The sequence below is a fragment of the Pelobates fuscus genome, chromosome 2 (assembly GCF_036172605.1).
Source record: "Pelobates fuscus isolate aPelFus1 chromosome 2, aPelFus1.pri, whole genome shotgun sequence".
In the NCBI taxonomy this organism is placed as follows: Eukaryota; Metazoa; Chordata; class Amphibia; order Anura; family Pelobatidae; genus Pelobates; species Pelobates fuscus.
In genome coordinates, this window is record NC_086318.1 from 415,922,645 (window position 1) to 415,938,603 (window position 15,959).

Sequence of the window (15,959 nt, forward strand, 5' to 3'; positions counted from 1 at the left end):
TTGAATGCCCTTGATGTACCAAATCTTGCTAATCTATGTATGTTCAGTTTTCTATATTACTTGTTTGCTCTGACTTATATGCCTTTGCGCAGGCACCCTTATGTGTTACTTTTACCGATTCATAACATGCCTGCCCACGCTCTATGGCGACTCTAATAAACATATTTAAAACAAAAAAATGTAAATGATACATATGTAGTGCCCTGGTGCCCTCCCAGACTAAATAGTTACAAGTTAAGAACAGTTTGTTAACTTACCTGGGTCCCAACAGGTACCTGCTCCCACCTTTACAGCAGCCATAAGCTTTTGCAAGGAGCGTTCAGTTAGCACCACTTAACTAAATCTGGCAGGTCAAGGCTGCGCTCATTGGCTGAGAGCATCGGTTGACCTCTGTCATTCAATGATTATAGTCCTTCACAGCCAGGTTTAGCTCAGTGACAGGAGATTCTACCAGCAGGCATCTGGTGAGAACCTATTCTTAAATGGATGGACTACTCTCTATAGGATGCAACCATGGCAATCTTGGCACAATAAATTAGTAAAGTAGTCTGTTGTGGTTCTGGAGTTTTCCTTTAACACACACAATTAAATAAACACATACAAACAAAATCCTTAATTTTCTTAGTTTTGATTTATTGACCACATTTATACACATTAAAAGGAAGACAGATTGTCTGTTACATCTTTTGAAAACTGCAGCACCCCACTGTACAATACATGATACACACATGCTGTTCACTATCTCACAATAGAATAGACAAAGTCAACCTGTCTGTTCGGTTACGGACGACCACAAGACTACAAAAAACAAGTGTCTACTGTGCTGCTACATCGAGACAAATCAGTATGCAGATTTTTCACTACTGTGCAAAAATACTGTTTCAAGAACATTTTAAATTAAAAACACAGATAAAAAGTGGAACATCTTCACAAAATCAACAAGGGTGACCATATGAAAGCCAAGCACGATTTATAAGGTCTAAATCTAGCTCTTTGATATTGTGTTTAATGTAAACATTACTTTTTTTTCTGACAAGTGACAATGAAATATGAAGCATAAATAAATATGCATTCCTACACCAGTGAAGCAATTTAAAAACTAAGCTAGATGTTGTCGTTTTTATATTGCACTAATTAAAAACAAAGGAACAAGGAAGAAACAAGTTTCACACAACTGTATTAAAACAGAGTGCCTGTAAATAGAGAAACATGCTCTGCGGAGACCAGAAGAATAAATGTGTATGTTAATACCAATTTACCCAAATACTTGGAACCCCCTCTAGTTGTATGTGTTAACAGGAATGGAATTCAGAATACTCAAAGTACTGCAGACTGAACTAGTAAACTGTAACAAACCCTTATCGTGTCTAAGACTTGGAATTGTATAGATTTGAGAAGGGAAACACACGTTAGGCTAAAATTCTTGAGCTGGGGAGTACTTCCATTTCTATGCTTTTGGGCTAAACAATTCATTTTTCAGCTTTGCAAATGTAACCCAAAACTTTAAAAAATATGGCTGCCCTGCTTGTTATCAGAAGTATGCAACTGCTCAATTCGGAATCAATTGAGCCATAAAATACTAGGTTTTATTTAAGTGCAATTAAATGACCCAGCTCTCACATAGAATTTCCAAACTCAATGAGAGCAGAGATTATCTGTAGGTATTAGCAAATGTTCAATTTGGCAATCTGCTGTCACAATCTATCAATACAATAGAGATCTAATGACAGCATGCATATGAACTATTTGCCTAGCCTAGATCAATAGACTGTGTGGAGGCTTTCAGGTTAGGGATAATACCAAATAAATAAGAAAACATGTACGATGCAGGCTTGCTCATGTCTCTTTTTCATTACATCTACAACAGCTTCAAAAAGCCAATTATTTTAGAATACCGAAGTTTCATTGTATCTAATTCAACATGATACACAAGTTTCCATCTACACTCTACAGTGGTGGTATATAATTGGAGGTGAAGACAGAGTCGGGTCATTAACACTGCATGAGCCAATTGAGAACGGTATTTCTTGGAGGTTGGAATGTTCAAAAACAGGGAACTTGCCCATAAGTGTAAGACCATTTTTTAATAAACAGCATAGGTTGGATTTGCATAGCCAGGAAATGTGTCTACATATAGTGATTTAGCTCTATTTTAACTACGGTCATCACTGTATTTTAGCACTTTTTGATTGGCAGGTAAGATTATTAGCACAGAGGATATTGCTAATTTAATATATCAATATAGTTGATATTGGTTAAAATAAAGGTTTAAAAATAAAAATTAAAAAAAAATTGGCCTGTTCCATATTAAAGTCGAATTCACTTTTTAAAGTATACATGTGATGTAAATGTTAACAATGAGTGTTAATGAGTGTTACCAGGTTTAGTGCCATTGGAAATGCAAAATAAATATTTGCAAGAAACAAGGAGAGTGGAAGATGAGAGGGAGTGGAGAGACGGGAGGATCAGTACACTTGTCCCCACTTTATTTAAGGTCGCCGTCGCCATCGCCATCGCATTGAAATGATTTCTTTATACGAAGTAACATGGTAGTAAGCCACTGATCCAAACGAGATATTGAATCAAACTCCTTCACCTAAGATGAAAATAAGTAAAATTTATATTTGGAAACCTGGATGTACATTCTTTATTTGTATAGTTGTAGAGGATACATGTGATAAGGACATAAATAGGCTAAATTCTGTATTTTTTTTTTTTTTGTTAAATTATCTTATTTCTCAAATCTCATTTCTTTTTTTCCCCACACACCCTGCTGTATATTATTTTTATAAAAGCTTATGCAGATGCTGCTAATATATCTAGGGGAAGTTCATGTGAATATCCATTTAGAAACACTACTATACATTCCCCATTGCATAACCGATCACAAATACACCAGAATAAGGCACCAATTGTAAAGTGGCAATGTCATGTCTAAAATTTAACTAAAAGTTATGTATGGATATTGCCATAAAAATAAATACAAATATACAATTTTTAATTAACACCGCATGTCTGTGTTCACTGGGGTGAGGAAATTAGGAACAGTTCTGCTTGAGGGGTTTCAATTTTTTGCTGCACATAAAATATGGACCATATCTGGAGATATTTGACATAATTGGCTACTAAAGGACACGGTGTACCTTACAAACACAAAACTACACAATAATGGAAGCTTTTTCTTCTTCTGTTTAAATACATTCTGCTAATTGCAGGACTGCTACCTTAACCAAGAATAATAGACATTTTATTCAAGGGTTTGACATCACATCAAATATTCTTCATACTTACTGCTTCGGTATATGCATCAGCATTCTGTTCTTCATGAGCTTCTAATAATTTCTACAAAAGGAATATTAATAGGTTATATGCATTGAAATTCTATAAACAGTGTCCTTTTCTAACAATTGTTACATAAAATAGGCAATGTTTTTTTTCTTTATTCTGCATCCTGCACAAAGTTTCCTACATCTCCAATGTAGGGCTTGGCAAGTTCCCATGGAATCTTGGAAAGGGACATTTTCTTTATTAAGCAACATATACACACTGCATTTATACTACTCCTGAAAGGGAAAGCCTAAGCACCAAACACACTTGATCTTAATAAAGGGATTTTGGGGTATTGATGCAGACTGGGTGGGACGGAGGGTGAACACATTTCTGAGGAAAAGCATTGTTTACATTTTGCATCCCACCTACTAATGGCTGCCATACAGTCAGCATGTAGGTGTTCTGGACAGAAATGGATTCCCTTATTGATTGTTTTTGAAGTCTGTCGTCAGTGTATAAAGTATGATGAGGCTGGACCTTGTGTGTGTTGAAAGCTTCCTATAGAGAATTAATGGATTGGGGAACTGCATCAATTTCCACGTATACGCCATTGGTCCAAGAGAAGCATCTGATTGGACAAAAGTCATCAGGATTGATAACTTCAATGAAGATGGAGCAGGCTGCATTGATGAGTGTCCCAGTAATGGATTACAAGCACGTTTCAAGGATTCTTTGATTTTTTGGGGGGTCTGGGTCAGTAAATAAACACCTACTGGGTGGAATCCTTGGTCCCCTAAGCGGCTTCACCTTTTGTGCATGCTTAGCCCTTTTGATATTGTGAACATGCAACCCACATTGTGGTCACTTGCCTTCAGGAGCTTGCATTCTCTGGAATCTGAAAAAGCCGGAAACATTTCTTCATATTTCTCCACAGCAAGCTGTAAAACAGAAAACATGTTGCTCTCCAAAGACACAAAACATAAGATGACCACCTTTTAAATGTGTACATGATTAGCCAAGTGAATCATTAATATGCAAAATAAATCAAATTTTGCTAAGTAATATAGGGATATGTTACCTTTGCATTCAGTTCGTCTACAATGAAATGGCAGAGGGCAGCTTTGAAGAAATATTCTTTAGCACCGTACTTTAGCATTGGATTGTCCATTGCACTAGTACCAACCTAGACAAGAAAAGAAAAATAATCATTTAGATTTGTAATAAACCTGCCTAATATAAAAATCAAATTGTCAATGGTTACAGAAGGAAATGTTTAGGTTTATACTGGACAAATAAATCCTCTCTCTAGATTGCACTTTTCTTGAAAGTCAAGAACTCTTCTAGTGATGGACGCCTAAACAACTTATGAAACCTAACTCAGTGGTTATGTTGAACTGAAAAAGATTGAACAGCATTTCAACTGTCTTATAAGCAGATTGCCCACCCAGATATTTAAAGGGACACTATAGTCAGCAGAACAACTTTAGCTTAATGAAGCAGCTTTGGTGTATAGAACATGCCCCTGCAGCCTCACTGCTCAATCCTCTGCCATTTAAGAGTGAAATCCCTTTGTTTATGAACCCTAGTCACACCTCCCTGCATGTGACTTGCACAGCCTTCCATAAACACTTCCTGTAAAGAGAGCCCTATTTAGGCTTTCATTATTGCAAGTTCTGTTTAATTAAGATTTTCTTATCCCCTGCTATGTTAATAGCTTGCTAGACCCTGCAAGAGCCTCCTGTATGTGATTAAAGTTCAATTTAGAGATTGAGATCCAATTATTTAAGGTAAATTACATCTGTTTGAAAGTGAAACCAATTTTTTTTTCATGCAGGCTCTGTCAATCATAGCCAGGGGAGGTGTGGCTAGGGCTGCATAAACAGAAACAAAGCGATTCAACTCCTAAATGACAGTGAATTGAGCAGTGAAATTGCAGGGGAATGATCTATACACTAAAACTGCTTTATTTAGCTAAAGTAATTTAGGTGACTATAGTGTTCCTTTAAAGAGGTGTTTTGTGAAATTACAGTACAGTCATTAGTTTACAGTCAACAACTGATACAGACAGACACAATTCTTCTAAAACAATGGATTCTGACCATACTCAATGAATACCTTGAAATTTTCTGTTCTTAAAGTTGAAAAAAAAAAAAAAAAAAACACAAACCTGTTCATATATTTCAATTGCTCTTGGATACTGCTCCAGCTGTGCTGCATACCCAGCTACTTTTAGTAGACACTTGTTAGCAGAGCTGAAACGTAAAGTGAAAGGATCATAGACAGAAAGAATCTCTAATTTACAGCAATACACACACCTTAATTGTACTAGATATAGGAGTTCAATCTTACGATGGGTATTTATCTCAGAAATCATACCGTAATAATACATTTTAGACCAACATAATGTAATCAGATCCAGGGCCACCTTCATCAGGTACAAGGAGAATAGAGAAAAAATCCCTATAATCAGCATGCAATTTTATATGCATTGGAGGGATTAGTATTCATATAAACATGGTATCATTTTCACACATTTTAGTAGTTTGACTATTAGGTTATGGCAGCACTCTATGTACGATAGTCACTACAGCCTGGTGGTAGATTGATACCTGTTAGATTCTTCTCCTTTATAGTAATCTGCTGATTGTTCATAATGTGCAACAGCCTAAATGGGAATAATAAAACAATGCATGAGTGATAAAACATAGCTCACATATGTTCCAAGAGACGTGTGCAGAATTTTGATAATGCTGGATTTGTCTTGAAGGAAACACAGATCCCCAAAAAGCAATGCAGAAGATTGCAGGATTGCTCCCAAATTTTCAGATGTCAGAGAGGGTTCTAGAGCATAGGGAACAATACAAAGCAGATTTCTCTCTCTTGTTAAAGTGGATCTTTCTCCCTTTACTTTCCTTACTTCAATCTGCTCCTCTGCTCTTCATTACTCCTAATCTGTTCTACTTTTGCAATCTATTTCTCCTAAAAGACATAAGGCAAAGTAGGTACTACATTGCCTTAATTCTTTTTCCTCCGCTTTACGAAAAAATAAACACTTGTCGAAAGGCAGAGCTGGAGGAATAAGGCAGTGTCTCACTCATCGCAAGACAATCAGGGTTATTTACTAAAGTGAGAATTCAATGTGAACTTCAAAATTTAGGTAAAAATAGCAGAACTGGAAACATAATCCAAGTCTGCTGTGCTTTCAATTCAGGTACTTTTGTCTTAAATTTGAAATGTACTTTAAATTCTCCCTTTAATGAAATCCTGATCTATGAAGGCTCTTGGGGTATTGTGGACCTCACATGCGCACATAGACCTCACATGCGCAAAGGACAGCACTGACATTGGCTCCTGGCAGGTGAAGTGCCGTGAGCTGAAGAGGACCCACCAGATGCTGATGGCGGAAGATGCAAGGGATAGGTTCAGTTAAGTAAAACTTGCCTTCCCCTATACCCCGCAGCCACTAGACACCAAGCGACAATGTCACCATCGGGTGTCTTCGCAAATAATGCAAACCTTTCAAGAACGTTTATCCCTTTAAGGTAAGAGTTTGCCCGGAGCCTCCTGGTACCATAACACCTTTTTAAGGGACTGGTTGACAAGACAGGTTTCCAAGGCTCAGAACAAGTTGATTATTAGGGACCTTGGTTAAAATATCAGAATAGCTTATGTTGGTTTACCTCAGCACCCCAGAGGTCTCAATTTTCCATGATCCATAATGGGAAATGTAGTTCTGTAGCGTTTGGTCTTCCAAGACTAGTCATTGCATGTTTGTGTAATACCAGAATGGATTGCAGGCAGATTAGCTTTACACTCAAAATTACATTCAGCATAGCCAAGTGTACTTATATAAATCGGGTTTTATACGAGCGCTCTGTTCACCCTTGTTTAAGTTTAAGTGCAATAACTAATAATACAATCCTGAACATTTAATTAAATGTGATTTAAAACGCTACTATATTGTGACCCAACAAATTCTGATATTTTGTTTTTCAAAATTCACTTAAATGTGAGCATCTGCCATTTATCAATGTGCTTCAATCAAATGCAGAATCAGAAAGTTGGAGCTTACCTTTTCAATGTCTACCAGCTCTGTCTCATAGATTTCTGCAATTGTAATGTGATGTTTTGCAGCAATAGTAAATCTTCCCTGTGACAGAAGAACACAACTAACAGTTTCAATTTACAGACCGAAAAAAAAAAAAAAAAAAAAAACACATGGATAGTGGTGATACAAGCATGCTCAAGTTCAAAACACAGGTTTTTTTGTACAAATCAGTAATCCATGCATCACATCGTCGAGCCGAAATGTATACCGCAACATTTAGGTAAATACGTTTTCATAAATACATATAATAAGGAAATTACTATCTGCGGCTATAGATAGTAATAACTGATAGATCATATAGCTTAATGGTACCGGTTTTGTTCACCGCAGTATTGGTAGTAACCTGCAAACCTGAGGTTTGATCCACTACCTCACCAGGTTCTATTTCTAGCAGTTCCACAGTATTCTATTCCTTACCATGTCTGTGTAAATATCGATGGCTGCATTTAAGCAGTTGATGGCTTCTGATATGCATTAAGAAAGATAAACAGCACGTCAGCTAGCAATTCAATTATTCCATTCATTAATGTAGAAGCAATGCAGCATTTTATTTTATTTTTAATTTTCCAAATTTTTCACAAAGTCAGTTTGTAGAATTACCTATCCTACCCCATGTTTAAGGATTGCTTGGTTTTTTTGAAAGCCGTATATTTTGCTATTGGCGGCTCTTGGTAATCCTCCCCTACATTTAATTTTCTTTTGCTGAAGCACATCATCGCTGTATGTTATTATTGTGAGCATGGTGGATTATTCTACACATTCAACTTTAGGTCGTGTTTTTGCATAATTCTTGAGACCAAGCAATTCCAGCATCACTAGACAATTTACTATACGTAGTCACTGTGCTACATTTCTTTTCCTGTATACCGTGCACTACAATGGAACCAATTCCTAAAACACAGAATCTATTATTTATATAATGTATAGGGCTACAGTCTATGGATTTAAAGAGCACACACACACCAGCTGCAGCAACGATCCACACATAACCACAAGCAATTTTAGAATAAATCAGTAAGTGCTCACCTTGAGGGTCTGCTTTCTTGAACGCATTACCAGCATCTACAAAACTCGTGGCAGCATCGTGCTTGCTTTGCAGTTGCATGTGTAATTTGGCTGCCTGGCAAAATGCATTTCCTGCAGCTAGGAAAAAAAGAAAAAAGTTACAGAAACATTAATAATAAATTTCATCCTGATTGAGATCTAAGATATTGTTATACCAGGTATTTAAAAAGGACACCAGGTGTCACGGTGATCCCAACTTTTAAATAGCATTATATAAACACACAACATATTTTTAAAAAAAACAGGCAAAGGATACTCCTAATGCACTTATTGCAGAAGGGATTTGTGATCCGTGTATCTGCCCTATGAATGACCATAAAGTAGATTTTCAGATGTTGTAGAAGTGCAACTTCCATGATGCTTTGCAGCCTTTAGAATGCCAAACCAATTTTGAAATGGAACTCCTACAGCATCTGGAGATGAAACCTTTTGCTTAGCCCTATTATACATGCTGCATGCCTAAGTTGGAGGAATTGGCAGACTTATAGTAATCATAATTTCTTCTTAGTTAACCAGTAGGCATCAAAAACACTTCATTGTAATGTAGTGGTTTTGGTACATAGATGATGTCCCCTTTAATGTAAATCATAGCTCATTTGACAAACAAGACGGTGATAAACAAAAAAAGTTCCCTAAATTGGGTAAATCACCAAGAAGAATATATTCAAACAGGATATTAACATTTTATGAAGTTCAAAAACTCATTAAAAAAAAAAAACACACGTATGTTAAATTTCACCCTTCACTTTTGAAAAGTCTTCATGATTGAAATCATGATACAGAGCATGGTAATTTTTAGTGAGCCTGATGCTTCAGTGTTTTGTCAGCGAGGATACGCACCAAAAACAGCAACAATAACTCGAGGGCTACAGTAAATATGGTGTCTTTTCATGTGCCCAGGTCTCACTGAGTTTAACTCCAGAGTGCTGTGCTATGTAGCTGTTTTCCAATTGGCCATTTCAGGCATGACAATATGACTCAACATGACATATGCCTTAGGGGTGCCCTACAAAGCCCTAAAGTAAGTCAAACCATTTTAGAACAGCTTTACTTATTACAAAGGGGCGTTAGGTAACGTTTCCTTCCACTGACAGTTGGAAATGCTCTGCCTGAGCTAAGCCTAAATTATTACTAGTGGTGCAGGCAGGGCTAAGCTCATAGGCTGCGTACAATTTCAACAAGTGAGCTAGAACTGCACTACAAGGAATAAGAATAAAGGGATTTTACAAATGCACAAAATTAGGCAATGCTCTCAAACTCCCACTACTACTAGGCAGCAAAATTACTATATTACACATCAGCCCCAATACATACAATAAAAACAAACACAAAAATAAATAAATACATAAAAAAGTTACCTGCGCATGAGCCTAAGTCCCTTTAAAATACCTATCCTGCGAGTTTAAATAACTGGTGCTTTTTTTTTGTGCAAGTCACTTAGTTTTATTTTAGATGGAATTGTCACTATAAATCATCTCCAATTTATTTTATACACAGCATATCCAAAGTTTAAAAAAAAAAAAAAAAAAAAAAAAAAAAAAAAAAAAAAAAAAAAGCAGAAGTAGATAAACAACCAAGACACGTACCACTCCAATTTTTCACCATCTTGAACATATTTGCTGCTCTGGCATACATTTCACATGCTTCTTCAACCTTATTGTTGCTACTAAAAAATAAATAACATGTAAGAAATGTAAAGTTATTATACCAGTTTGTGGCAAGTACAGAAACTCCTATGAATCTAAACAATATAGTTTAACAAAAATCAGACAATATTGTGAAAAAAAAACAGTAACACCATCAAAAGTAACATCCCCTTTTGTGATTGGATGGTATTGGATGGTAGTAGGCAACCTTTTAGCAGCATGGTGCCAAAGTAAGACTTTGAAGTCCCTTTTTTCTTTTTACGTAACAATTATGTACGTTGAGGAATTATGTATGTATTATGTATGCAAGTGGGATGTCTGGTTCTTATGGAATAGTATAGATAGGCTGTATGTAGCGTTGTGGATGCCTTGTTGTTTGTGGTATTGTGTGTGGAGTGGTTGGCTTGTACGGTTTTGTGTGTAAATGTGGGCTGTCTGCTACTTATGTGTGTTGCAGTCTGTGGTACTATGCATGTATATGTGGACTGTTCAAGTGTGTATGTGGGCTGCCTAAAGTGTAATACTGGTCATTAAATAAAAAAACAAAAAAAAACATTGTTTTCTGCTCACTTCCCTCTTACAATCGATGGGCAGAGTGGCATTTAATGAGGTTATGAATCCTAAATCCATGGTGATTTGTTGGCGAAACTTACAGTCTGCACATTAAGTGCAGATCTCTTAACTCCGTTCTGGCACATTACAAGTGATTCAGAGCATTGTATGGTAAGGTAGGTGGTGGAGCAACCTTCTGATCTTTCCATCTAGCCTATTTAGGTGCCGGCCTTGCGTGACATGCAAAGGCACCCGTTGCATAGGTTGCAAACGCCTGCAATAGACTAAAATACAGAATAAATCCATTCTAGCTATACTGCTAAGATTTGCAATCCCAGCTTAATTCTCCTCAATTCCAATCCCCTTTTTAGCAAGTAACGACTATGGGTCAGAGACACACCACTTTGCAGTATTTTCAGTATCAACTAATATCTATCAGGATTGTGCAACTATTACACAGGACCAAAAAAAAAAAAAATGTATATAAAACCAATATAAAACTTAATCAAATACCAAAAAGGCTAATGTGAAACTCACCTTAATCGGCACAGTAAAAAAAAAAAAAGAAAAAACAATATATATATAAATGATTCATTTTTAATTATTATTTACAGTCCAAAAAATGTATAAAACCTCCATAAATGTAAAAAAAAGTCAAGACTATAATCTATATTCTTTTTTTTTTCATATATCTGGGATTAATTCTCAACAGCATAAAGAAGCTAATTGATTAACACCTCATTAAGAGATCAAAGAATGCAGTCTGCCTTTGCAACAGCTAGTGCCAATATTTCTCGGGTCAATTGCGGATAGTCTATTTGTGCATCATTCAGCCAACGCCGTGCCAAGCAATTACTGCTGGGGATCATGTCAAAAGGGATTATGTGTTCAATGTGGCTAGTGACACAGCTAAAGAAAATGCTTCCTAAAGGAAAACTGGCAGACAGCCAGAATATTTTTTTTTGTCTGGGTTGATTTCTAATACAGAATACAGAATTTCACATGTACCATCACATTTACAGGTTATTATATGAAGCATATATAAAAGATGGTTACATGCTAAACTTCTATCTTGAACAAATTGAAAACCAAGCAAAACACATAATAGATATGGCCTTAAACTTTTAGCCCAAATCTGCAGAAAAAAAAAAAAAAAAAAAAACTCATGGGATCACAGCAAGAGAAAAAAAAAAAAATCCAGCAAAACACAGAGTACACCTTTTAAACTCACAAAACTGCATTTACAATTGGTTGGTTTTACGGTTGTGCAATTTCCTCCACTCTCTTGCCATTGACGCGGATTGCTTAGCAAAAATATGGACATCTTCTATGGAATTTTGCCATTCGCAAAAAGGATGCAAAGGTTGAGTAAAGTCCAACATATTCTCCTGAAGCACAGAGACTACATCTCACAATGCATAGCAACAGTGCTACTTTATTACACGTAGCATAACCGACAAACATCTCCATACTTTGGCATGTAAATTAGTACTTTGTGTCAAAAATATGGAAACCTAAAATCACACAACTCTGCTTTGACAAACTATAAAGTGTAAAGCCTGGTTATAGAAGATCACTGTGTATCAGGGATTAATTGAAGAAAACACAATATCATAAAATCTAATGGAAACACAATGTACATATTCTCAAGTGATACACTGCAACAACACACAATCTGCTACAAGCTACATGCTAATCTGCCATCTCAGTGCTGCTTAGAATGTTCCTTTCAACCTCCCACATATCTTGTCACCTTTCCCTGTAATGCCTTTCTATTCCAGCGTTCAGCTTTCTTTGGCCAAGTAAAAGAAAATGGTCCCTTTACAGCAGGAGTGCTAAACCGTTAAGAAGTCCAGGGCCAACTCTTATGTACTATATAATAGCAGGGAAAGATTCCGTTAATGTGAACAATGACTCTGCTTATTTTTAAATTTATTTTTACCAATGATGGCTTCAATTTAACATTTTGAAAACATATTATAATAATTTTGATATATTTTAGCTATGCTTTTTTGTTATATCTATTATATATATATATTTTTAATTATTTTTTTTTTTTTTACAAGTTTATCCCAAAAAAAGAGTGACACTGAAGTGATCAGTGGTTACAAAAAAAAAAATGCAGATTTCAGGAGAAACTTTTATAAATTAATGCTGTCACAACCCATTCGCTGTCATTTAGACAATTGGTCCTATAACTTCCTGGTGTTTTTAGCTCAGTGGAGATAAACTAAAGAAGACGCAATTGCTCAGAGCCCCTGCCTTGCAATGACTTCTCATTGAGCTGCATTAGGAAGTCTCTGATTGGATAGTCCAGAAAGCCTGGGTGTGGTTAGAAGGGGAGGGCTTGAAATGGCTGCAGACAAGACAAGGCAGCCACGTTTGTAGACTGTTTTAGATATACCCCCCCATGTACATTATTTACATATTTAAATGCCCTTTTTTATTGGGGGTATACCTACTAAACAGTGTTGTTCATTCCTTTTTGTATTAGGGCAGTGGAGTGTCCCTATACATAATTTGAAAAGCTTATCCAAAAATATTAAACTCAAGGCATACGTTAGGAACTATTTATGTGGTAGTTAATTGGAGAAATGCTCCAGATGGCAATCAGTAATTTTTGCCCCAATTTTGACTTGGCTTCCTTCATTCTGGAAGATATATGTTGACGTAAGTGAGAGAAGATTCTCGCCACATGCATTCTGAAGAGAGAGAAGATTCTCGCGATTCTCACATGCATTCTGAAGAGAGAGAAGATTCTCGCCACATGCATTCTGAAATTGACAAATTCAACCTTTTCCACATAAAATTTGATTTTAGAGGTCTATGTTACATGGAAGGTCAATGATTTCCAATTGGAGGTCCCTTGGAGTCTCCATTACATTCAGATCGAAGGGATTAGTTACCACGTCCAGGGTCCTTTCTTTAGCACATAAATCTTGGAGTCTCTTGGTACTTAGTCTGGATTGGAGATATTGAAGCCACATATTGAGGAGCCTATTCTGCAGACAGCGTTTACAACATGCTTTGGAATGAGACACCACTCCTAACTGAGTGATGTCGCTATAATGATTTTCATGCGAGCTCATTGAGAAGATATGTTTGCCCAGTTATAACAGCTCAAAGAGAAGTTACTAAACCACGATGATATATTTATACACACACACACACACACACATTTTATATGTAAAGATGCTGCCCCTTCAGCCTTGCTATAGTAATCAGTGCTGGTTCTGGCAAAAGGCACTGCTTGGACTATGCACACCTTTTGGCGGCTGTCAAACAGTCACTAGGGGCTTCTTCTGACAGAAACAGATGTAATTATAGGGCTGAGCAATAATGAGCACGGGGTGTGGTGAGGAGTGCTGAAATAAAGGCAATGGCTTTTAAATAATTTGTTTTGTTTTTTTTAAAGGGTTAGGACCTCTAATCTAGATTAAAGAATAAATATATCTAATAAATTCCTTAAATTAATTTCTATCCCACAACTGGGCACCTCCATGTTGATTATTTGTCCATTATAGACAGTCTTTTGCACCTAGCAATATGTGCAAAAGGTCAACAGGCAATACTCCCAGAATACCGGTTAGCTCTATAAGGTTTAAATGTATATTGGACTTCATATTTATGTTTTGTAATACGAATAAATGATTATTTTTATAATACTGTGATGTGCAGCAAAATTATTCCTTAGTGTTCCGCATTTTTTCAGTTCAGAGAACTGGTTGTTTTTGCAGTACCCTTAAAGGGACACGTTCTAGAGGCGCTTCCTGCAGTGTCACAGAGTTTGACTCCATGAAATTATGCTGAATGTCCTCACGCTTTGCATGAGGATGTCCAGCGTTTTCAGAATCATTGGAAATCTGAAACGTGTAAAAATAGTGGAATTTTATTTTTCAAATGACAACGGTTTGGCAATTGGAAAATTTAAAGAATTCCCAGGTTAATTGGCCACCACAATCATCCGACCTTTCAGTTCCCGATTACTTCCGATGGGGAGTTCTGGAGTTGAGGGTGTGCTTGCACAAACCACGCACCCTTGGGCAGCTCAAGGAGAATATCTGTGCAGAAATCGGAGCGTTAGGACCTCAAACATTAACTAATGTTACAAAAATGCAATTGAAAGAGACAGACTTTGCGAGGCATCAAATGGAGCTCATTTAAAAGATGTAATCTTCTGTAAATATTCAAACAAATCCCCATATGTTAAGCATTCATTGTATGGAATATCATTAAAATTGGTTAACCAATAAAAAAAAAAAAATATGTTTTTTTAAATTTACTCCTCAAAGCCTATGGACTGTAAAATCCACTGATGAGAATGTGTGTGTGTATGCTTGTATTTATAAAGACATACAGTAACACAACTCTTAGAGGATAATTTAATTTATATCAGTGGGCTCTCTACACCACTGGGTCTCTGGGGTTAACAAAGTAAAGTGGGAATACTGTAAATAAATGTGCAACAAAACTGGAGATTTTAAGCCTAAATAACCAAATGGGGGAAAATCCTCAAATTTAGCCATTTTCCCCCAAACTCACTTATTTTATCCTAAAATGTGCAATTTCTTACAAAAAAAAACATTCAGTCAATGAACTCCTGCCTTGGCCAGTGTTTTGTTTACTCGTTGTACGACGCTACAGCACATGTTGGCGCAGAGCCAATGAATGACACCTGAGAGGGGGCTGGCTGAGAGTGATGGGGGGGAGGGGCTGGCTGAGAGTGATATGGGGGCTGGCTGAGAGTGATATGGGTTGAAGTGAGCCCCACCCTTCCCCCATAGGCTGTCAGTCAGAGGGCCCTGGTCCAGACATTACCCAGAATCCCTCACTCACCCGAACAGACCCCTCAGGAAGGACTGCGAGGACTTCACCCGCTTCTCAGCGTCGGCCATCAGCTGCACGGCCTCCCGCTCCTTGCCTGAGTTATCCATGGTCACCGCGTTACCTGGCCGAGCTGCTGCGCCGCAATGACCCACTGCGGCTCCTGTCACAGTGAGCCTGCTCCGCCGAGCATGCCGGGAAATGGAGTCTCCTCGGCTGTCACTGAATGGCTGGCGCGCAGAGGCTGCCGGGATGTTTTACAGGTCGTACATAGGGCAAGGTTAACCCGCAATGCATGCAGGGAGATGTAGTTTTTACAATGCATGTAGAGCATCACGGGAGATTCAGCCTTTATGTTGACGAAACCAATGTGATATGATGTAATGTCAGGTTATTATTGGAGCAGGTTTTTATTGAATGCCATAGCCTGACTCCATTTATGTTTATGTCCTTAGAGTCTCTCCAGCGTGTCCATTATTAAAGCGGCTCTCTCC

General features: G+C 37.2%; 1 protein-coding gene across 1 annotated transcript; it reads right to left on the reverse strand.

Annotated features, from left to right (window-relative positions):
- Positions 1-612: 612 nt before the first annotated feature.
- Positions 613-15,671, reverse strand: LOC134587535 (beta-soluble NSF attachment protein). Its single transcript, XM_063443996.1, has 11 exons — positions 15,478-15,671; positions 10,030-10,109; positions 8,405-8,521; positions 7,796-7,842; positions 7,343-7,420; positions 5,880-5,935; positions 5,438-5,522; positions 4,349-4,453; positions 4,140-4,208; positions 3,292-3,342; positions 613-2,596 (listed from the first exon to the last, which is right to left on the reverse strand). The coding sequence occupies exons 1-11, from the start codon at positions 15,573-15,575 to the stop codon at positions 2,486-2,488; spliced, it is 897 nt and encodes a 298-aa protein (XP_063300066.1). The 5' UTR covers positions 15,576-15,671; the 3' UTR covers positions 613-2,485.
- Between the last annotated feature and the right edge of the window lie 288 nt (positions 15,672-15,959).

Coding starts and splice junctions, on each gene's coding strand:
- LOC134587535 (XM_063443996.1), bottom strand. CDS start 15,575: ATGGATAACTCAGGCAAGGAGCGGGAGGCCGTGCAGCTGATGGCCGAC. Junction 8,522..10,029: donor GATGGTGAAAAATTGGAGTG/GTACGTGTCTTG, acceptor TTTTTTTCCTAG/CTGCAGGAAATGCATTTTGC. Junction 2,597..3,291: donor CTGATGCATATACCGAAGCA/GTAAGTATGAAG, acceptor TTTTCATCTTAG/GTGAAGGAGTTTGATTCAAT.